The 23,109-nt window shown below is 44.1% G+C and overlaps 1 protein-coding gene across 1 annotated transcript in view; it reads left to right on the forward strand.

The window, feature by feature from the left end:
* Positions 1–22,859, forward strand: part of EDEM2 (ER degradation enhancing alpha-mannosidase like protein 2) — a 46,832-nt gene extending 23,973 nt beyond the window's left edge. The window contains exons 6-14 of the mRNA XM_059896658.1: positions 253–292; positions 2,299–2,404; positions 4,885–5,010; positions 6,985–7,196; positions 9,394–9,535; positions 11,173–11,297; positions 17,069–17,213; positions 20,016–20,137; positions 22,298–22,859. Of these exons, the coding sequence (XP_059752641.1) occupies positions 253–292; positions 2,299–2,404; positions 4,885–5,010; positions 6,985–7,196; positions 9,394–9,535; positions 11,173–11,297; positions 17,069–17,213; positions 20,016–20,137; positions 22,298–22,798 (1,519 nt within the window). The 3' untranslated portion in view covers positions 22,799–22,859. The remainder of the gene's footprint in view (positions 1–252; positions 293–2,298; positions 2,405–4,884; positions 5,011–6,984; positions 7,197–9,393; positions 9,536–11,172; positions 11,298–17,068; positions 17,214–20,015; positions 20,138–22,297) is intronic.
* Positions 22,860–23,109: the final 250 nt, after the last annotated feature.

Consider the following 23,109-nt stretch of genomic DNA (forward strand, 5'->3'; position numbering starts at 1 on the left):
AGGCAATGTGTTTAACTACAGTCGAGCTATTTGCATAAGATGTTATACATCAGCCCACCTCCCAGGTACGTTAAATGGGTCAGAGCTTCCCGGCGATTTTCACGATGGCTTCTCTGTTGTGATTTCAAGTGGGACTGGCAGAGGCATCGCTGTGCTTCACTTATTAGTTTTTGGGGTCTCTGACCTGGGGCAGCCTTAATAACTGGTGTTTGATTTTCTTACTAAGCAGCTGGGGTTTTTGTCCTTTTACAGTTTTTCTCTGACTCTTATTGATGCTCTGGACACCTTGTTGGTAAGTGTCTCATCTATTCCTTTTCCTCTCCAACACTGCATAACCAATATCCTTCTTCTTTTGGTAGCTTTACTGTAGGTGAAAAATGAGTTCTTCACCTGGGCCTTTTATTTTCATCTTTCATTTTGATCTTTAATTTGGGGGCAGTGGAAAGCCAGTGGAATTTTTTCAAGAAGAGGGTAGAAAATGAGATTCCTGTTTTGAGAAGATCACTGGCTACAATGTGGAGAAAGAGTCATGTCATCATTTAACAAACATTTTTTGAGTAATTGCTTCATGCACTGTGCTCAGCCCTCTGGGGGAGTGCAGGAATGAGTGAGGCTCCTGCCTATGCAAAGATTCTCGTAATCTGGAAAGAAATAGATGCCCTAAGAGTTGTGGGGATAAACTTGCTGGAGTCTTTTAAAGGAAGAAGAGGTTAATTTCAGCTGGAGGAATCAAAGGATTCCTAGAGAAGGTGACATTTAGATAATCGAAGATAGGTTGGATTTGGAAATGGGAAGACATAGGGTGAGATTTCTGGTAGAGGGAACAGCATGTCTGAGGGCAGAAAATCAGGGAATAGTGGGTACTGAAGTCGACAGAAGAACAGTGAGAGACATGGTTAGAAGGATAGATTAGGTCTAAATCATAGAGGGCTTTGAATGCTGAGATAGTCAGGATTGTTTTGGCTGCAGGTGATAGAGACTCAAATCAAACTGATTTAGACAGGAAGGAAATTTACTGAGTCAGATAACTAAAAAGTCCAGGTAAAGACTGACCTCAAAGCCAGCTGGTTCCGGACATTTAAATAACGTCATTAGGAATCTCTTTCTCCATCTCTTATTTCTGCTTTCTTTGCTGGCTGTATTCTCAGGCTCTCCTTAAGCTGGCAGGGTAGCCAGTGGTAACTCCAGACTCACATCCCACTCATTTAGTAACCTGTGTGTGGAGAGAATTAGTCCTTTTCCATTAATTCCATGGACTGAGTCTCACTGATCTGGCTTGGGTTACACATCTATCCCTGAATCAATCAGTTGGCCAAGGGATATAGTACATTGGCTGGTCCAGGTGAAGTGCCCATTCTTGCAGCTGAGGGGATGGAGTCAGCTTCTTCAAATTACAGGAGTGACTGTGGAAGAAGGGTGATTCCTCAAGGGAAAACTGGAACACTGATATCAGAATAAAAGGCATCAGGATTGCATTTGACTGATGGTTTAAACAAAAGGGTTTAATTTTCTCAAGTATAAGAAAATCTGAATGAAGGTAATTTCTAGCATTGGATCAGCTGCTCAACTGTGCCATCAGAGACCGCATGATCTTTGTATCCTTCCATTCTACCATCATTAGTATACTGACTTTCATTCTCATGCTTAGTACCTCATGGCCTAAGATGGCTGCCACAGCTCCAGAAATCAAGTCTGCTTTCAAAGCAGAAAGAAAAAGAGTAAAAGCCATGCCAACTGTGTCTTGTCCCTTTCTATTAGGAAAACAGAAGCTTTCTGAGACTTGCCCGTAGTAGACTTCACAAAGCTCAGAATTGACTGGGTAACACAATCACCCAGTAGCAAATGAGACTGAGAAAGCAAATATGTGGATTTCTAGCCTCTATGGCTGGGAGCTACAAGGGTAAAGAAGACTGAGAATCAATGTTGGGCCAACCATCCTGCAGTATTTTCCATGAGGATGAATGTGACAAGGTTAAAAACAATAAATATCCACTGTAAATGTCAAGCTAAGATTTCCTTATGTGGTCTACAGTCTTTATATTGGTTTCATTTAAATGAGTACATAAAAATTCTTAAATTGGTACCAAAGAATTTACTTTACCAGTCTCTTGATACTGGGTCTGTGTGATTTCCAGCTCTCAGTGTTTTCTCCTGTTATCAGCAGTCCTAGAACAGAAACTGTAGGTTTGAAGTTGAGTAAGTGGGAGTCACACCAGCATAGGATCCTAGATTCTGAATCTAGCATCTTCAGTGCCTACAAGCCTGAGAGCCTCACTGTCAGGTCTCTCTTTCCTTCAGATTTTAGGGAATGTCTCAGAATTCCAAAGAGTGGTTGAAGTGCTCCAGAACAACGTGGACTTTGATATTGATGTGAACGCCTCTGTGTTTGAAACCAACATCCGAGGTGAGGGCTGCCTTCTAGGGCCCTTGGAAGAAAGGAGAATGTGGAATTTTGGCTTCTGTGTAAACCAAGAGGTGGTAAACAGGATCTTAAGCGCCAGCCTTGCCAGGGCACTTGGCTCAAACAAGATTGACAGAGCTCTTCCCTCCTGTAGGGTTGGGTAGGGAGGTCTCGGGATCCCTTATCAGTTTCAGACATGAAAGTGAGCAGGGGACAGAGAAAAGACTGAAGGGAAATATGCCAGGATTACTCACATATTTAACATATATTTGGTACCAGGCTTTCGGCCAAGAGCAAGAAAGATGTAATCCTTGCCTTCTTGTAGCTTATTGCCTATTGAAAGTTTGTTAGAACTTTTTGCATTCTTGATAGAAATGTTTTATATCTGTGTTGTCCAGTCCAGTAGCCACTAGCTACATGTGGCTATTGAACATTTGAAAGGTGCCTACTGCAACTGAAGAACTGAATTTTTAATTTCATTTAATTTTAATGGATTTAGATTTAAATAGGGACATGTGGTTACTAATTACTGTATTACATAGTGCAAGTCTAGGGTATTAGTTTCCAAACCTGGCTGCCCATCAGAAGCATTTGGGACATTTTAAAAAGTTCAGCTGTGTAGACTCCACTCTAAATCTAATGAATTGGGATCTCTGGGTTGGGTCCTACAGTCAGTATTTTTAGCAGGTTCCCAGTGAATCTTTTTTTTTTTTTTAATGAATCATTCATTTTATTGAGGTAAATTTACATATACTGAAATGCACAGATCTACACATTTCAATGAATTTTGACCCAGTGATTCTTTTTTTTAAAATTAATTAATTAATTAACTAATTTGTTTATTTTTTTTGGCTGCGTTGGGTCTTTGTTGCTGCGGGTGGGCTTTTTCTAGTTGCGGCGAGTGGGGACTACTCTTCGTTGCAGTGCACGGGCTTCTCATTGCAGTGGCTTCTCTTTGTTGCGGAGCATGGGCTCTGTGCACGTGGGCTTCAGTAATTGTGACTCGCGGGCTTAGTTGCTCTGCGGCATGTGGGATCTTCCTGCACCAGGGTTCGAACCTGTGTCCCCTGCATTGGCAGGCAGGTTCTTAACCACTGAGCCACCGGGGAAGTCCCCTATTTATTTATTTATTTATTATTTAAAAAAAAATTTCACATGAGAACATGGTTTCTTTTTATTTATTTATTTATTTTTGGCTATGTTGGGTCTTCGTTTCTGTGCTAGGGCTTTCTCTAGTTGTGGCAGGCGGGGGCCACTCTTCACCGCGGTGCGTGGGCCTCTCACTATCGTGGCCTCTCTTGTTGCGGAGCACAGGCTCCAGACGCGCAGGCTCAGTAGTTGTGGCTCACAGGCCTAGTCGCTCCATGGCATGTGGGATCTTCCCAGACCAGGGCTCGAACCTGTGTCCCCTGCATTGGCAGGCAGATTCTCAACCACTGCGCCACCAGGGAAGCCCCCCTGTTTATTATTTAATGAACACTTATTGCCTAGGTTTTACTTGTGGGATTCTTTGAGGCCCGGGTTGAATGTGGGTTTTTCCAGATACATTTTTTGTTTACTCTTGCCATGTGGCTGGAGACATTATCTGCTAAAACCACCTTAGGCTAAAGGTTTGAGGTTTTCTAGACTACTCAGGGTGAATTCAGTCTGTAAAACTTAGTGAGTATCAGTTTGTGGTTATTAATTCTTAGGAGAGATTTTTTTTCTTCTCTTTACTTGGCATTGAGAGTTGAGGTATACAGTTTTCCTTACTCTATGCTAGGGGAGGTGTGTAGGGTTTATTTTTAATTCATCTTTACACAAGGTATATAATTCTTCCAGATCCCAACTTCATGGAGGGATCTTCTATCAGACTTCCCACTCTGGGTAGGTCCTGCCTTTGTCTCTTATTCCTGGTCTGCCAGGAGGAGGGGAAAACTGAAGCTCAAGGTCACCAGTTTTTTCAGTGGGAGGGCCATTCAGGATATCTGTTTAACCATATTTCCAGATACGTAACTTTTGTGTCTTTTTATAAGTCCTAAATATTATGTAATAAATTGAAATAGATAAATGAATAAAATGAAGGTAGTAAGTATCCCCCCTTGGTCTTGGGGTGACTGGGAGACAGTGACCAAGTGCAATGAGCATGGACTTTGGAGTCAGACAGACCTGGCCCTACCACCTACTAGATGGATGACCCTGGGCAAGTCACTTTACCTCTCTGAACCACAGTATCTCTGTCTGAAGAGGGCACAATAGTACCTAGTGCTTGGTATACAGTAGGGACTGCAAAAAAATGATAACCATTATTTTTGTGACCCACCAAGAGAAAAACAACTTCATGAACTTAACACTGTACCAGTGTGGGGGGTTAAGGACTCTTCTTTTGCTACGTGGCTCCAGCCCCTTCCCAGTGAGCCACTGAACAAAGCATTAGGTTTAATTTGTACAAGGGAAAGACTGGTCCTTAGGATTCTGACACTTGCTTTTTATACCATCTGTAGTGGTAGGAGGACTTCTGTCTGCTCACCTGCTATCAAAGAGGGCTGGGGTAGAAGTGGAGGCTGGATGGCCCTGCTCGGGACCTCTCCTGAGGATGGCTGAGGAGGCAGCCCGGAAACTCCTCCCAGGTAAGACCCACATGGAGATGGGGCAGAGATGAAGTCCGGTAGGTCCTGCTGCTCTTGCTGGAGAAGAGAGTGGCTCTGCGGAATTATTTGCTCGTGTTGCTCACCCAAACACTTGGTCTTTCTACCTCTTGGCGCCCACCATGGAAATCAGGAGAGTCCTTGGCATTTTGAGGGCTAGACTAGGATGGATGAGCTGACCTCATTACTGTTTGCGAGGAGCGCTGAAGGCCAGCCTGGTGGCTGGAAGGCTCTTGCCCTTATTTGAGTGAGTGCTTTTGCCCCCTCCCAGGCCCACACACCACTGGAATGAAAGGGTTCCAGAGAAGAGCCTTGGTGTGAGCGTTCGGAACCCCTGGTTCTAGACTCGGCTCTGACAACCAGTAGCTTGACCAAGCCGCTCTTCCTCTCCTTGGTTCAATTTCCCCGTCTATCAAATGGGAGTCATAATTCCTGCCTCCCTCTGGGGAGACGTAAAATGAGGTCAGAGAGGAGAAAGTTCTTGGAGAACCTCACACACCACTGAGACACGAGAGGGACTTGTTTTGTAGCTGAGCCATGTCCAGGGCTGCAGGCCAAGCTGCAGTGTTTGTCTAGAGGGGCAGTAGCTGGGCTCGGCGTCATCGGCGGGACGCTGTGTTCTCTTCAGGGTGTGGTGGAGGCTCTGAGAGCTGTTCACACCCAAACACATTACGCTGTGCTTTCCACCAGCCTCTTGGCCATCTCACTTCTCCCCTTCACCCAGGACTTGCCTCTCATCCTCGGGGAAGAGCTGAGGAGAGTGAGCGAACTGGGTTCAGGTCTCACTCACGGCCTGAATGTCTCCTTACAAACGTCATGTCCTGTGTGACTCATCCCTGGAGTGAAACTCTGTCTGCTGGCTCCCTTCTTTTTTTTTTTTTGTATTGAGAAATATACATATTGAAAAGTGCATCCACGCTGAGAAACAGGATTTTGTCACCTCCCCACCCCCTTTTTAATACTGCCTGACTTCTCTGAACTATCCCTTTGGGCCCTTCTTGCTTGTGACTTGAATCCTCCTTGCTTACCACTCATGTCTGCCAGATAGCAAGTTTCTCTTCTTACAGTAAAGTTGCTGGACCTTGTGGTTCTTGGAAGTTTTGACAACTTTGTTCACAGTTTGGTGACGCACAGGCTGCTTTGGGGTTGTTTGACCTTTCATCCTGGAGAGGAAATCTCTGCCTCTTGACTTGCTGTCTAGTTCCTTGCCTTGAATTGGAAGGCACTGGGGTGAGGTGGACAGGGCACTGGGCCCGTGGGAGGGGGAAAGGGAGTGGGCACGTGGTAGTCATTCCCATCCCAGCTCCATTTGGCTCTCTCTGTGATCTTTGAGTCACTTCTTTACAAGCCTGACCTTTCCTACCTGTGAATTGAGGGTTGGACCACATTGGCAGTTTCGTGGTTTATATCCTTTTTAAAAAAAATGACATAGCCCCTGAAACTCTTTATTTAGAGCAGGGATCTTAAACTGGCTGCTCTGGGACTGTTTACAGTCTGCAGATGTGTTTCATTTGGTCAGAATGGTGTTTTAACAAGTAGATGAATGACTTCTTCGTTGTGCCACCAGCTCCCCCACTGCCTGTGGCTTAAGCCCTGCCTGCTTCACACTATGTTACTTGCCTGGCCTCTGAGGCATAATATAAAATAAGTAAAAGTAGAGCTGCTCTAGCTAAAGTGAGCATGCATGGAGTGTGATACCCCAGAGCACAGCCCGCTGCTTCCTTGCTCACCACAGGCAAGAGCCCAAGGCATGAGGAGCAGTGTTTGACAGCATCTGGGTTAGGTGGCCACTAAGGGCCCTCCAGTTGTGACATTTATCCTTCTCTGGCTCAGTCTCTAGCAGATCACCCAGGAGACAAAAGGGAAGTGCTGGCCAAGGCCTCAGGCTTTGGTCTTGTGTCCACCCATGCCCACCTCCCCGCTCCTATCTGGGGTCTTAATTTTGCGATTGTTCAGCCTTTCAGACCCCCACTGGCATGCCATATGGAACGGTGAACCTGCTTCACGGCGTGAACCCGGGAGAGACTCCTGTCACCTGCACAGCAGGGATTGGGACCTTCATCGTGGAATTTGCCACCCTGAGCAGCCTCACCGGTGACCCTGTGTTCGAAGACGTGGCCAGAGTGGCCCTGATGCGCCTCTGGGAGAGCCGGTCAGATATTGGGCTGGTAGGTCCGCTGCCACTCTTCCTGTCTAGCTCAAGTTGGCCACCTTGGCCCTTGCTTATGAGGCTCAGGGCTCTGAGCAACAAGTTGCAGTCCAGCCGAAGGAAACTAAGGGTGACCTCAGGAGTGGTCCAAGACTTAGGCTCACAACACCGAAAGTAGACCAAGCCTCCAGTTCTTGCTTTGACACAGAGGGGAGGAGAGCATGAGAGCACATCCTCTGGCAGGAAAAGGGGCCGTGATAAGCTCTGGCTCCTTGAGCGTCTCTGATTTCTAGGGAGTGGGTCATATGCTTCATGCCCCTGACTCACTCGGTGACCTTAGATCGTCAGCCTATCTGGCCCTCATTTTTACATATTTTTGTTTGTAAAACTGTGTTTCTTAGAACCAGAAGATTTGAGAGATGTTGAATGGCTGTTCCATGAGAAAATGATTACCGGTCAATTAAATTTGGGCAACACTATAAATAGTATCCTTTTTTCGGAGAGTCATAATGAACACGAGCAGGTTAAAGGTTATGAAATCCTATGATAAATTCATCTATTTAACTTTGCTTAACTCAACGTTTCACAAACTTATTTGACCCCAGAGCTTTCCTTTCCCCTCCAAACCTACTCACCTATGGAAATTTAACACACCTTGGGCCAGATCATCTCTAAGGTCGGTTTCGGCTCCTAAACTAGATGATCCAGTGAAACTAACAGTAATTGAGCCAAAGCTGTCCAGGAAATAGCACTAGATTTAGTCAGAACTGAGACTGAGCCCCAGCCTTACTATGTTGAAACTGTGTGACCCTGGCCAAGTCACTCAACCTTTCTGATCCACAGTTAACTTCAGCAATAATACTGATGGATTAATACCTCCTTGCTGAGTCATTATGACTTATAAAGACTGTGTTGTCCGAAAGTGATTCAGGTGGAGGCACGTTTTATGCAAAGTCTGGTTCTAAGTCAGCTTGAAAAGTGAAACTTGTGTGAGGACTCCTTGACAGTCCCTTAAGAAGGTGCCAGTCTGGAGACCTAGAGTAACTCCCTTAGTGTCCAACACAGGCAGTTTTTTCTCTAGCTCGGGAGCCATAGTGGCTCCGTGACCACCCTGCCCACATCCTCTCAGCCCTTTATCATTTCCGTGCACACTGGCCTGTCTTCCAGCTGCCATCACCCATGTCTCTTTGGCTACGGGCCTTTTCTGCTGCCTGGATCCTGCTCTGCTTGCCCTTGGCTGGAAACTCCAGGTCTTAAATGCTACTCCAGAGCAGTTCTCAATCAGTGGCTGATACTGATGGGAGTTTATGGACAATCACCCTTGTTCCCCAGCCCTCGGGTGGGACCGTGCCGAGGCTCGTGCTCTACACTGACTCCCAGAGCTGCCCGGCGGGATGGAGCTCCGTTTCCCATGGTGGTAACTTGCCTGACGGCACACCCTTTATGGGCTGCCTCCCTGCCCTGCCTCACTTTTCCCCTCCTCTTCCAGAGTTTCCAGGGACTCACCTTCCAAACCAGCTACTTCCTGTCTTCCTTGCTGGGGCTCTGCCAAAACTAACACAGGACAAATTAGCTGTTTCTTTGAATGAGTACCAGGTGAAGTTATCAGCTTCCATTGGGGTCTAAGTTATATGGACTGCATATCTCTTCATTTAAATCTTTAAAATTTATTTTTAAATGGTTCACAAGTCAGAGGATACAAAAAAGTACCCAGTGACACCTGTGACCTGTCCCCCAGCTACCCAGTTCCTCTCCTTACAAGCAACTACTCTATCAGTTTCTTGGATGTCCTTCCCAAGTTGATTTATGGAAATACGGGAAGTATATCTTATGTCTTTAGACCCTGGAATTGCATGCAGATTCTCAGGCTGAGAAGTCTGAGACAGACTGTGGGAACAGCACGTTCTCATCTCCCAGCTCACACTCACTCTAGACAGGGCATGAACACTCCAAGTCATGGTTCTTTTTTCAGTTGTTGACCAGTGTGTATAAAATTAAGTCCTCCTAAATGTGCATGAGAGGTGTCTCCACTGTACATATATGCAAGAGAGCTGGCCATGATCCAGCCTTGCCCCCCAACCCTGTACCCTGATAGCCTGCGTGTCTCCCAAGAAGCACTGGGGCGCCTGCCTTGTATATCACGGGACAGTCAGGGGTGTGGGGACATCCTTGTTTGGTCTTGGGCCCTCCTTTGACACCACACGTCTCTCTCCCAGGTCGGCAACCACATCGACGTGCTCACTGGCAAGTGGGTAGCCCAGGACGCGGGCATCGGGGCTGGCGTGGACTCCTACTTTGAGTACCTGGTAAAAGGAGCCATCCTGCTTCAGGATAAGAAGCTCATGGCCATGTTCCTAGGTAAAAAGGGCAGGGTAAGGGGGCTTTTCCCCATGGTTTTCCCTATTGACATGTAGTTTATTTATAAACTTTCAGTTGCTCCCAAGTGCCTACAGAATCAGCTCTGCATTCAAAACCACCATGGACTTAACACTGCCCACTTGAGGCCCACTACACCTTTTCATGCCTTCCTGCAAGAGCCAACTGAACCTTGCTGGCTTCTCTGTATGCAGCCCTGGATTTTTTATTTCCTGGCCATTGTACATGGTGTTTCCTTTGCCTAAAATACCTTTCTTCCTGCCTTTATGTGTCCAAATTCTGTTCACCCGTTAAGGCCCAGCTTAAATGTCACTTTGCCCAGGAAATAGCTTGATTCTTCCTCAGAATTTAGGGCCTTCAGCATCTTTTTTTTTAATATATAAATTTATTTATTTATTTTGGCTGCGTTGGGTCTTCGTTGCTGCGCGCGGGCTTTCTCTAGTTGTGACGAGCCGGGGCTACTGTTCGTTGCGGTGCACGGGCTTCTCATTGCGGTGGCTTCTCTTGTTGCGGAGCACGGGCTCTAGGTGCACGTGCTTCAGTAGTTGTGGCACATGGGCTCAGTAGTTGTGGCTCGTGGGCTCTAGAGCGCAGGCTCAGTAGTTGTGGTGCATGGGCTTAGTTGCTCCACGGCATGTGGGATCTTCCCAGACCAGAGCTCGAACCCGTGATCCCTGCATTAGCAGGCGGATTCTTAACCACTGCGCCACCAGGGAAGCCCAGCATCATTTTTGTAGTCAGCTATCATCACAGTTACAGCTCTTCTAACTGAGTGCAGCATCCAGGCCTTATTCATCTGTACTTCCCACAATGCTTTGCAGGAGGTAGCTGTAGATTAATGCCTGTTGAATAATAGCAGTTTACCCTTCAGGCCCTTAGACACTAGTAGTAATGATATTGAGGAATTGTTGGGCACCTAATAATAATTATAGCTACCATTCATTTATTCAGCACATATTTACTGAGTACCATTGATGTGTTAAGTTTTGTGCCAAGCACTGAACATGGACTATTTCATTTCATCCTTACAACACTGTTTGAGATTGTATTATTTATTTGCATGTTTTTGGTACTTTGTTCATTCATATAATGCTTATTGTGCATATTTATTATGTACTATCTTCATGTTGCGGATTCTGCAATCAACAAAACAAAGTCCTAGCTCTCATAGATTTACAGTCTAGGGGGAGTTATAAGTTCAAGTTCCCACTAGAATGCCAGCTCCCTTAGGGCTGGACTTTGTCTTATTTGCCACCCCCCAGGTGCCTGGCACCTGGTAGGCACTCAGTGAATATTGTTGAGTGAATAAATGACTGCACAGTCCCATGAGGTATATGACATTACTCTCCTCACTTTATAGATAATAAGACTGAGGCTTAAGAGGGAAAAACTTGCCTGAGGTCACAGCTAACAAGTGGTAAAGCTGGAGCTGGAATTTGAGCCTGGAAGTTTGCCTCCAGAACCCATGCTCCTTCCTCTGTGCCTCCTTGCATCCTAGTCTGCTTTGAGACTGGGCCACCCTAGGGTCTTGCAAATGTTTAAGTCCATCCTTCTGTTGCCAAAGCCTGCTTTTTGTGTCCCTCATCACTGATGTGTCCATCATCTTATCTCCTCTGCAGAATATAACAAAGCCATTCGGAATTACACCCGCTTTGATGACTGGTACCTGTGGGTGCAGATGTACAAGGGGACTGTGTCCATGCCAGTCTTCCAGTCTCTGGAGGCCTACTGGCCTGGTCTTCAGGTAGGAACGATCAGAGAGGGTGGTCCTATTTCTATGGAACCGGCAAAGCAAGCTCATTCTAATGTATAAGTCAAAAAAGTGCTCGAGCACTTTTTTTTTGGAGGGGTGGATTGGGGATGGGAGAGGGGCTTAGAGTGAGACAGATTTAAAGTTCTGCCAAACTGAATTTTCCAAGGGGAACTTTAAGGTGTCAGGAACTGAACTTCCAGTTTGCTGTGGAATGTTGTACCACTTAAAGTAGACAGGGCGGTAATAGCCATTGGCAATAACCATTTCTCCACTGGACATTTCTGTCACGTATCCTCATTCTTGACAGTGGGCCTAGGAAAGGGCATGACAGCATCTGGGGCTGCTCTGTCTGCCATCATTATGTGTCTCCATTACATGGTCTGATAGAGTTGCAGCTGGAAGGGATCTTAGAGCCCATCTAATCCACTCCCTGTGTGTCCTAAAATATTTTTAATATTTTTATAAACAACTTCTTTTTAATCTTAAGAAATTAAGAAAAGGTAGTAACATGTAGATGGTAGTAAATTTTTAAAGCACAACAAGGAATACAATGATAAGTCTCAAGCCCCCACCCTCAGATTCTCTCCCCAATCCAGCCCTTGTTGTCAGTTTTCTGTACCTCTTTCCAGAAATCCATATACATAGATATATGTATATTTATAGCCCCCTTTATCCTTTACATAAATAGGAACATTTTTATTCTTTTTCACTGTATGTATCTTGGAGATCATTCTTTATTGATACATAAAGATCAATTTTACTTTTTTAAACAGTTGCATGTATTCCTTTGAATAGATATATTGTCATTTATTTAACTTGTTCCCCATTATATACTTTTAGCCAACCCTCTCATTTTATAGATGGGGAAAGAAGCTCAGCGAGAACTTGTTGATAATATTAAATATTGGTCCAACTCTTCTAAGATCTTCAAATTTACTTGAGTGTCCCCTAAAAGAATTTTGAAAAATTATAGAGCCCCATGCATGTTTTTAATCTTATGAGTTTAAATAGTTGGATACCATTCCTTTTTCTCCTCCAACTCATATTTCCATTCTGCCACTCCAACAGGATTTTATCCTAATTATTATATTTTATAATATATATATAATTATATATATAATATTATATATTAATATAATTATATATAATATAATTATATGTATAATTATATATATAATTTATATATAAAATATATTTTATATTTTATTTGTCTCTGTGACAAAATTTGTTCATACATAGAAATTTAAAATGTTTTAAAAATTCCCGTGATCATAAGCTCTGAGTATTAAATTTGTTTTCTTCTGGATTTAGTTATCATTAGTATGTAAATGATTAAAACAACATTTACAGGGCTTCCCTGGTGGCGCAGTGGTTGAGAATCTGCCTGCTAATGCAGGGGACACGGGTTCGAGCCCTGGTCTGGGAAGATCCCACATGCCGCAGAGCGATTGGGCCCGTGAGCCACAACCACTGAGCCTGCGCGTCTGGAGCCTGTGCCCCGCAACGGGAGGGGCCGCGATAGTGAAAGGCCCGCGCACCGCGATGAGGAGTGGCCCCCACTTGCCGCAACTAGAGAAAGCCTTCACACGAAAACTAAGAGACCCAACATAGCCATAAATAAATAAATAAATAAATAAAGTATTAAAGAAAAAAAAAAAAAAAAAAAAAAAAAAAAACAACATTTACAGCTTACAATTTTTGATGATTATAAACCTGAAAGCAATTTTATTGGAAATGCATTTCTTAATGAGATTTTGGGGGGCCTTTTAAAGTTTTTAAGTAGTTCGTGTATTTGTGCATGAATAATACATATTGCTAAAACAGGGCATGGTTAAGCATCAATTTTATTCCTGCTTTTCATTTTTTTAGATGTAAGTGCCGAGGAGCCTATGCACATAAATAAGTAGATGGAGATGGAAGGAGTTTGATATTGTGATATCATTCAGTTCTTTGAAATCATTAATAGATTGAACCATATAAAATTGCCAGCATTCAACCATTTTTGGCCTGCAAATGTGGCAGTATTTTATGGTTCACTCTTTATATGGTTAAAAAAAATCACAAATGATCTGTCATCAAAAATTATTTTTAATGATGTCTCTGCTGACAACTTGACCAGTTCCTCTTTCAATTTTTTGAAGGCAAAGAATTGAAAGCCATCTGATTTGCAGAAGGATTTGTTACCCAGTGGTTAGAGCCATTCATTTTTCTCAACACCTACACTAATATTTTAAATTTAACCTAGTTCAGTGCTCAGGATGTTTTTATATCCAAGGACAATGTTCCGCAGTAAGGCTGGAGACTGTTGGTGGGTACACCTTGCTTTTATAAGATGGTAGAAGGACAGTTGTGGAAGAGATAGAATGGGTTGCCTGCCTTTGTGTTGTAAGCATCTTTTCAAGCAGATCCATTTTAGGAAAATTAAGGATCGGGAAATCTATTTCCTTAAAACTATTTTTGACTACATTCCTCTTGGAAAACCTGCTTGTACCACCCAGCCATACAACTGATCACACCCTTTGACTTTGCCTGATTCTACTTCTATGCATGTTCCTCAAGAAAATAATTGACCAGGGAAAGATGCAACCTGTACACGGATATTCCCAGCAGCAAGGTTCATGACAAAGAAAAACTAGAAATGGTCCAAATGCCCAGTAATGGAAGAAAAAATAAATGATTGTATTTTTTTCTTTTTTTTTTTTATTGTGGTAAAATACACATAACATAAAATTTACCACGTTAACCATTTTGAGTGTACAGTTCAGTGGTATTTATGTTCATGTTGTGCAGCCATCACCACCATCCATCCCCATAACTCTCTTCACCTTGTAAGACTGAAATTCTATACCTGTTAAACAATAACTCCCCATTCGCTCCTCTCCTAGCCCCTGACAACCATCATTATTATTATTTTGTTTAACATCTTTATTGGAGTATAATTGCTTTACAATGGTGTGTTAGTTTTGTGCTGTATAACAACGTGAATCAGCTGTATGTATACATATCTCCCCATATCTCCTCCCTCTTGCGTCTCCCTCCCACCCTCCCTATCCCACCCCTCTAGGTGGTCACAAAGCACCGAGCTGATCTCCATGTGCTATGCAGCTGCTTCCCACTAGCTATCTGTTTTACATTTGGTAGTGTACATATGTCCATGCCACTCTCTCACTTCGTCCCAGCTTACCCTTCTCCTCCCCATATCCTCAGGTCCATTCTCTACATCTCGTCTTTATTCCTGTCCTGCCCCTGGGTTCTTCAGAACTTTTTTTTTTTTTTTAGATTCCACATATATGTGTTAGCATATGGTATTTGTTTTTCTCTTTCTGACTTACTTCGCTCTGTATGACAGTCTCTAGGTATATCCACCTCACTACAAATAACTCAATTTCATTTCTTTTTATGGCTGAGTAATATTCCATTGTATATATATACCACATCTCCTTTATCCATTCGTCTGTCGATGGACACTTAGGTTGTTTCCATGTCCTGGCTATTGTAAGTAGTGCTGCAATGAACATTGTGGTACATGACTCTTTTTGAATTATGGTTTTCTCAGGGTATGTGCCCAGCAGTGGGATTGCTGGGTCATACCACCATTATGTTTTCTGTCTTCATGATTTTGACTACTCCAGGTACCTCATATCAGTGGAATCATACAGTATTTGTCCTCTTGTGACTGGCTTATTTCATTTAGCATAATGGCTTATTTCATTTAGCATAATGTCCCTCAAGGTTCATGCCTGTAGCATGTGTCAGAATTTCCTTCTTTTTAAGGCTGAACAATATTCCTTTGTATGTATATACCACACTTTGCCATCTTGGTTTGTATAGGATTTGTGTGCTTTGTGTGTGGCACTTTTCCTGCTTTAAGAAGGGGTCCTGGGGTTATTTCTCTGTGAGGTTATAATAACACTAATAGCTAACATTTAGCTGACAGTCTGTCTGGCACATAGAGGTGATAAATATTTATGAAAGAATGATTTATGTGCCGGGCATTTTACACAGAATTATCACAACACACCGAGGTAAACGATGTTTCATAGATGAAGAAAGGAGGCTTATAGACATTAAATTTGTTCATTTACTCAACAAATATTTGAGTGCCTGCTGTATTACAGGCCCTGTCCTCGTGAAGTTATAGAGGGCGAGACACAAAGAAAAACTTAGACAAATTCATAAAATAATAAGTTGCAATGAAGGAAACAAATTAGAGGCTAAAAGAGAGAATATTGGATGGGGACTTACTTTAGATAAGAAGGCCTCTCAGAAGTGGTGATGCTCAAGCTGATATGTGAAGAACTGGGGTGGGGGACGATATTCCAGGCAGAGGAAACATGATGTGTGAAGGTCCCGAGGCAGGAAAGAGTTGGGTGTTTATCAGAGACAAAAGCAGCATGGCCACAGTCCAGGGAGGGGAAAGATCGGTCAATGGAAAGTCAGCAGTGGCCAGATTGCGCAGGGCCTTGAGGGCCATGGTGAGGTGTCTTGACCTTAAGCTGAGCCTGTGGAAAGCCACTGAGTAAGACAGTTACTCTGGCTGCCTTGGGGAGAGTGGACTGGAGAAGACAAGTGGTAGGACCAGTGAGGAGGCCTTTGAGGTCATCCCAGTGCAAGATGCAGGTGAACAGGTGGTGGCTCTGGAGATAAAGAGAAAAATCTTTATGTTTTAGAGAGAGGGAATTGATAGCAGTTGCTGATGGAATGGATGTGGGAGTGGGGGAAGAGGGAGGAGTCAAGGATGGCCAGCAGGTATCTGGCCAGAGTGGAATCAGTGGAAGGTGGTGCCGTTTACTGAAAAGGGAGAGAGGTGAGAGGAGGGAGGCAACTTTGCGGGAGAGTGAAGGAACCGAGAGTTTTGTTTGGAAACTGTCAAGTTTGTTCCATCCTTGAGACATCCAGTGGAGATGTCAAGAAGGTCAGCTGTTTTCCTGTGAGCTTATACTAATATGAATAGCTACATAGAAACACCTAGTAAAATTACAAGTGCATGTATTCTCAGATTCAGCAATCCCAACTCTGGGAATGTATCTTACAGACACACTTCACATATGTTTGAGGTGACATATGTATGGGGTTATTTATTGCAGCATTGATTATTGTAGCAAATAGCAAAAGATTGGAACCAAGCCAACTAGCTATCAATAGGGAACTAATTAAATTGTGGTCCAAGCAATGGAATACTATGCAACTGTATAAATAGGAGGAGGGAGTGCTTTATGTACTTACATGGAAAAATTGAGATGTATTGTTAAATGAATAAAGGAAGCTACAGAAAAGTATATTTAATAAGCCGTATTTAATGTGGGGGAAATAATACATACTCATACATCTTTGCTTATGTTTACAAACTAATGCAAAATGGTTATTTGCTGGGGGGTAGAGTGTGAATGAGATTAAGTACAATCAATCTTTTTCTTATTCTTAGAATTTTGAATCAGATGGCTGACTTACCTATTTAAAAACAGTTAGTAGCCAGTATTGACTGAGCACGTACTGGTAGGCAGGGACATTGTATACAGCCTCTGTCCCTCACAACAATGTAAAATATACATTGTATTTTGCATGTTAGAGACGAGGCTCAGAGAAGTTAAGTGTCCGGTTTGAGGCAGCACACCGAGTAAATGGCCGACTCTGGGTTTGATCGCAGGTCTTTTTGGCTCCAAAGCCTTTGCTTCCTCTTTTCCCTGAGGTTGAGTGTGGGGTTTTGTATGTGGGTTTCCTGCCTGGTGGCTGCTTGCCTGACAACCACTTCTCTCCTACAGACCCTCATTGGGGACATTGACAATGCCATGAGGACCTTCCTCAACTACTACACCGTCTGGAAGCAGTTTGGGGGGCTCCCGGAATTCTACAACATTCCTCAGGGATATACAGTGGAGAAGCGAGAGGGTTACCCGCTTCGACCAGGTAAGCAGCATCTCTGGCCCACTGCCAGCCCACAGGCTCTGATTCTCAGAACCTCAACCCCTCGCATTTCTATGAGGCTCCATGCCTCGCAAGTGCTCACAGCTCCATTTTTTTCCCATCTGCTTCTTCCAGGGGCTCTGGATGGTTTTCCTTCTAGGAATTATTTTTCCCCCTTATTTTCAGAGAAGGAAACGGAAGCCTGGTGGGTTGAAATGGCTTGCCCAAGGCTGTTAAGTATAGGAGCTAGGACTGGAACCCAGGTCTCCTAATTACATCTTATGCTCTTTCAAACCCAGACAAGCAAGTGCGATGGAAAAAGCCAGGCTGATGCCTTTTGAATTCTTGCCATTGGGATTTCAGATGTGTAGGCAAACTTCGTTAAGTCAGTGGGTCAGGTCAGATAAGTTGTGCGTCTATGGAACGTTAGAACTTTGGAATGGACTTTAGGAGTGAATCATCTCTTCTCGTCCACCTCCCCACTTGCAGGTCAGCAGTCAAGATGTAGAGAAGAAAGGGACAACACACTTGATAACTCTTCTAAGTTCCTTTCCAGCTCCGATCTTCTGACTCACTGAAGGGAAGTTAAACATTGTGAGGAGAGGATGGAAAGGGGGGACAGAGGAAGGAAGCTGAGTCAGCACACAGTCATCTCCCCTCCCCCTCAAAATAGGTTACGTTCCCATTGTTTTAGGCTCTTCCCACCTGAATGCCTTTTAGCTGTGCGATGGGCCTTCGAATGGGTTCTGCCCATCCTGCCCTCCTCGGTTCCACTTCCTTCCTCCTCTAACCCTGTAGTCCTCTAAGTGATTGCTGTAGGAGTCTTGGAGGAGGACCGGAAGTGGAAGTAAAGCAGCAACTGGAAGGAGCAAATTAGTCACTTTTGACTCCTTAGAGGCTGCTGTTTTTAGTACTTCTCGTGCATTTATTCTCATGGCATTTTTTTTTTTTAAAGAGAAAATACTCAGATGGTATTGGATCCCATGTTCCCAGTAGATAAAATGAAGACAGAGTTTGGGACTAAATGTAAGACTTAGACATGTGCATTCTCAAGGTTAGAGGGAACCTGAGAGGTCTTCTAATCGAAATTCCCCTGCAATAGCCCTGTCAAGTGGTTATCTCATCTTTGTTTGATTACCACCAGTGACAGGGGGCTCACTACTTAAGGAGGCAACATATTTTGTTTGCAGGAAGGCTCAGTGGAAGGTAAGGCACCACAGCCAGGAATCCAGAGATGTCTTAGACCAGTCACCCTTCCTATCCCAAAACAGTAGCAAATGGGAGATAAGGTACTATTCTATAATTAGATTGGCCAGTCCCTGACGCTCTGGTGCATGTATCCGATCAGCAGTGCTGGAGCACAGAACCTAGCCTAAAAGCCTCTGAAGGGCTTTACCTCCACCTAAGTCCAAATCTAAACCTTGGACTGTCACCCTCTTCTAGAGAGTTGGCTAGATATACAGGAAATTCAAGCAATTACTAGCATACGCAGGCCCATGTGTGAGGAAGAGAAAACAAGAAACAAGATGCTTGGCCCTGGGCACTGAGTCGGCCAGCTGTGAGAAGCATAAGGAGAGGCTTCCCATGAGGACACCATCTTTTCTGTCTTTGAACACACACAGTGTGTTCATCTACCAGTAAATGTGCCCCAATCTTTGCTTAGAATATGAGTGATTAGATGAGCAAGTGTCTAGAGGCCTGTGGGGTAAAGGGAGAGAGAAGTAGGAGAAAACTGGAGAGATAGGCAGCGATCTTTTCTCCAAAAATAAGTAATGGAGTTTGCAGTAATAAATCAAAAGGGAGAAAAGTACTGATCAAGGGCTAGGAGGAAACAGGATGTAGAACATCAGGAGGAGACGTTGGTATAGGGAGGGGAGAGATGTTCTTTCCTCTCTGAGAAAAAAGAGGTGAAGAAGTAGGAGAGTCTGTTGAACTGTAGCTTCTGCCTACTGGGCCCACCCTAGAAATCAAATCTTTTCCATAACAGCTCTCTAGATATCTGAAAGCAACAAACACATTTTGCTAAGTTTTCTTTTCTCTGGAATAAATATTCCCATCTGGTCCAATTCCTGTTGGCTAGTTGGTGAATATTCATCTTATGATGGGGCCCATGTCTGAACGTCAAATTCCAGTTGTGGTGTAGAACAGGGCAAGACTGTTGCCTTGTTCTGGGCACAGAGAACTGATGGCTGCATCTTTGCTAGATTGAAAGTTGATTCTTGAGTATCTTAACCTTTATCTTTTGGCCTATCCCATCTTGGAAAGGGCCTTGTAATGACAGGCTCATACTCTTTTAAGTTTTAGGATTAGGTTAGGCTGTAAGTGACAGAGACAAAGTAGTAGCTTAGATAAAATAGAAATTTATTTCTCTCTGGTTTTCTGGCCTTACATGACTCTCTTTGGTGGCAGGGACCTTAATCCCACTCCTGCCTGCTGGGAATAGTTGTTAGTCTAGGCGGCCATGTGCTTGGATAAAGTTAGCTCTTCTGTTACTAAGGAAGAAGGAGGGAACAGATATTGGGAGATAGGCAGCAGCCTCTGCCACCTTCCCTATCCCAGAACCTGGCTGCCTGTCTCTCCCTTGGGATGGGAGTCCATGGTCCATTTTAATGCTGGTTTCCACTAAGCTTCAGACTGGGTATATTGGCTCTGAAGATTCAGTATTGAGTAAGTTGTCCCATGTTCCCCCTAGTTGGGACCCTGTGGACATGGTGTGGAGAGAAGGAATCTCTCACTGCCCCAGGCTGTCCCCAAGCCTTCTCTGCTCAGCCACTGGGTGAGAAAGGTCTGCTTTGAACTTTGCAGAACTCATTGAGAGCGCCATGTACCTCTACCGTGCCACGGGGGACCCCACCGTCTTAGAACTCGGAAGAGATGCCGTGGAATCCATCGAAAAAATCAGCAAGGTGGAATGTGGGTTTGCCACAGTAAGTGTTTCCACGGGCCCAAGAATTGGGAAATGTCTCCCCCAGCTGCTAAAGAGCCTCTGAAATATTAGCACTGGAAGGGACCTTAGAGATATAAGTAATGCCTTTATTTTATAGATGGGGAGGCTGAGGAGCAGAAGCTGAGAGCCTTGCTAAAGGTCACAGAGCTAGTAGAGGTGGAGCTAGGGTTAGTTCCCAGGGGGTCTTGACTCCATGCCCTTGGCGTTCTCCCTGCTTCAGAGATCCTTTAGCTGTCGGAATAGGCTACTTGGCAAGGGTGAGTATTGTGAAACATTTTGCAAAAAGGCCTATAAAATGGGTTCTAGAAGGGAATTACAGAGTCCCATAGCCTTATTTGCAAAGCCAGGGATCCTTAATGGAACAGCTGTACTGGTCTCACAGATATTTACTGAGTGTCTTTCACGGGCCAGGCTCTGTGCTAGGCTGAGGGTTATAGCAATGAAGAAAGACCAAGCCCCTGAGCTGACATTTTAGTAGAAAAAACAAAGAATGTGTATCTGGGAGACAGAAAGAAGGCCAGTGTGGCTGTAGGGCGTGAGCAAGGAGGAAAGTGGGAGGAGATACAGCCCCAGAAGTAGGCAGGGGCTAGATCGCGCAGGGCTTTGTATAAGTCGTGGGGAAGAGTTTGGCTTTTGTTCTGCTTGGAATGAGAAGCCTTGGGAGGATTTACAGCAGAGCAGTGACATGCTCTGATTTGTATTTTAGAAAGATAACTCTGGCTGCTCTGTGGAGAATGGATTTAAAGGGTCAAGGATGAGAGCTATGTCACATCCTTAGAGGACCCAGGCAGGCAAGACAGAAATAAACAGTGGTTACAGACATGTAAAAACCAGATGTGTAAGCAAATAGCCTGGAAGCCTATTTGCCAAAAAGCCCACAGAGGTTTTTCTTAGGGTAAGGAATTAAAAACAAACAAAAAACTTCTTTTTCAAAAAGTTGTAATGTGATTATATTCTATAAGTAAAACATAGATACATGTTTTTAAAGAAAAGACCTATATGTGTAGGAGAAATATAAAGCAATGATATGTTGTAGTTTCTAATATGTTGTATTTTGTGAAAAGCCAAAGTGGATGAGCCCATTGGGCCCTTAGGAACTCTTGACTTATTTCCATGAAAGTGAAGTCTTTTGGAGCCCTTCCAAGGAGAATGATGGGAACAGGCAACTGACTCCTTGGCCTTTGGCAAACAGGGCAAGAGAATAATAATTCTTGGTACATCAAGTCCATGTTTTAGTCACATTTTTTTGGTGTAAAATAGATGTCTACTGAGAATTAGTTTTGTTTAAGAAAATGTATTGCTAATTCTGAGAAGCTAAAATAAATGTTTGTAGCAAGTAAACTTACTCATCCCTGACTGTAAACTCAGTATGAATTTCTCTTCGTAAAGACTCCTAATTAGTTGTTTACAAGAGCAAAAAACTTGGTAACCACCTTAATGTCCGTTAAGGGAGGATTAGCTAAGTAAATGATGCTACATTTTTACATCATTAAAAAGGGGATGATTAGATCAATGTTTAGAGTCACAACAGGGTAAGATAAAGGGGATGGGAGATTGTTGTATCGTGTAGGGGGGCCAGGGAAGACCGTTCTGATGAGGCAGCGTTTGAGCAGAGACCTGAAGGAAGTGAAAGAGCAGGAGGGCGTCTGAAGGAAGAGTGCTCCAGGTTGCAAGAACACCAGTGAAAAGAACCGGGCTGGGCATGTGCTTGTTCACAGAACAGAAAAGGCCATGTGGCTGGACCTGCGAGAACCAGGGAGAGAGCAGGAAGAGATGAGGTCAGGGAGGGAGCAGGAGCCAGATCACCAAGGACCTGTTAGGCCACGATAAGGATTTTGATTTTAGTCTATGGGAAATGGGATGTCAACAGAGGGTTTTCTGTGAAGGAGTGACAGGTAAGATTTATGATATAAATATACTTTAGGGTAAGGATGGAAGCAGGAAGCCCAGTTGAAAATTGTGATAACCCGGGTGAGAGATGATGATGGCTGGGAAAAGGGCAAAGTTCTGAAAAGTTAAGTGATTTGCCCAAAGGCCTGCAGTCACCTAGTGGCAGAGCGGGAACGCGTGACAGGGTCCCCTGACCCTTTCTGCTGTACTGTGATGCTGGTCTGACTTGCTTCCCTCCCCCACGTGGCAGATCAAAGATCTGCGAGACCACAAGCTTGACAACCGCATGGAGTCTTTCTTCCTGGCCGAGACCGTGAAATACCTCTACCTGCTGTTTGACCCGACCAACTTCATCCACAACAATGGCTCCACCTTCGATGCGGTGATAACCCCCTACGGGGAGTGCATCCTGGGGGCCGGGGGTTACATCTTCAACACAGAAGCGCACCCCATCGACCCCGCTGCCCTGCACTGTTGCCGGAGGCTGAAGGAAGAGCAGTGGGAAGTGGAAGATCTGATGAGGGAATTCTACTCTCTCAAACGGAATAGGTCGAGATTTCAGAAAAAAACTATGAGCTCAGGGCCATGGGAACCCCCAGCAGGGCCAGGAACATTGTCCTCCCCTGAAAACTATGACCGGGCAAGGGAGAAGAAGCCCGCCAAGCAGAAAATCCCACTTCTCAGCTGCCCTAGTCAGCCCTTTACCTCAAAGTTGGCATTACTGGGACAGGTTTTCCTAGATTCCTCATAACCACTGGATGATACTTTGTTTGTTTTTGAAACTATAACAATAAATCTGCTTTTGATGATCATGGTTTTCTATTTTACATATTGGATCATTTCATGAGATTTCATTCAAAGAAAGGGTTCATGGCTAAAAACAATTGCGAATCTAGTTTGTTTTTCTCATACAGTTGGAGAAACAGCTAAATGTAAAAGACTCCAGGGGTTGATACTTGAATCTCCCTTCCTTTCAAAGTTCCCATTTTCTGGAGGGTGTTATAAATGTATTTGTTAGTTCTTTTTTGGTGGGGAGGGATTTTCATTTTTTATTTTTTATTT

This window comes from Balaenoptera ricei, chromosome 15 (assembly GCF_028023285.1).
Source record: "Balaenoptera ricei isolate mBalRic1 chromosome 15, mBalRic1.hap2, whole genome shotgun sequence".
In the NCBI taxonomy this organism is placed as follows: domain Eukaryota; kingdom Metazoa; phylum Chordata; class Mammalia; order Artiodactyla; family Balaenopteridae; genus Balaenoptera; species Balaenoptera ricei.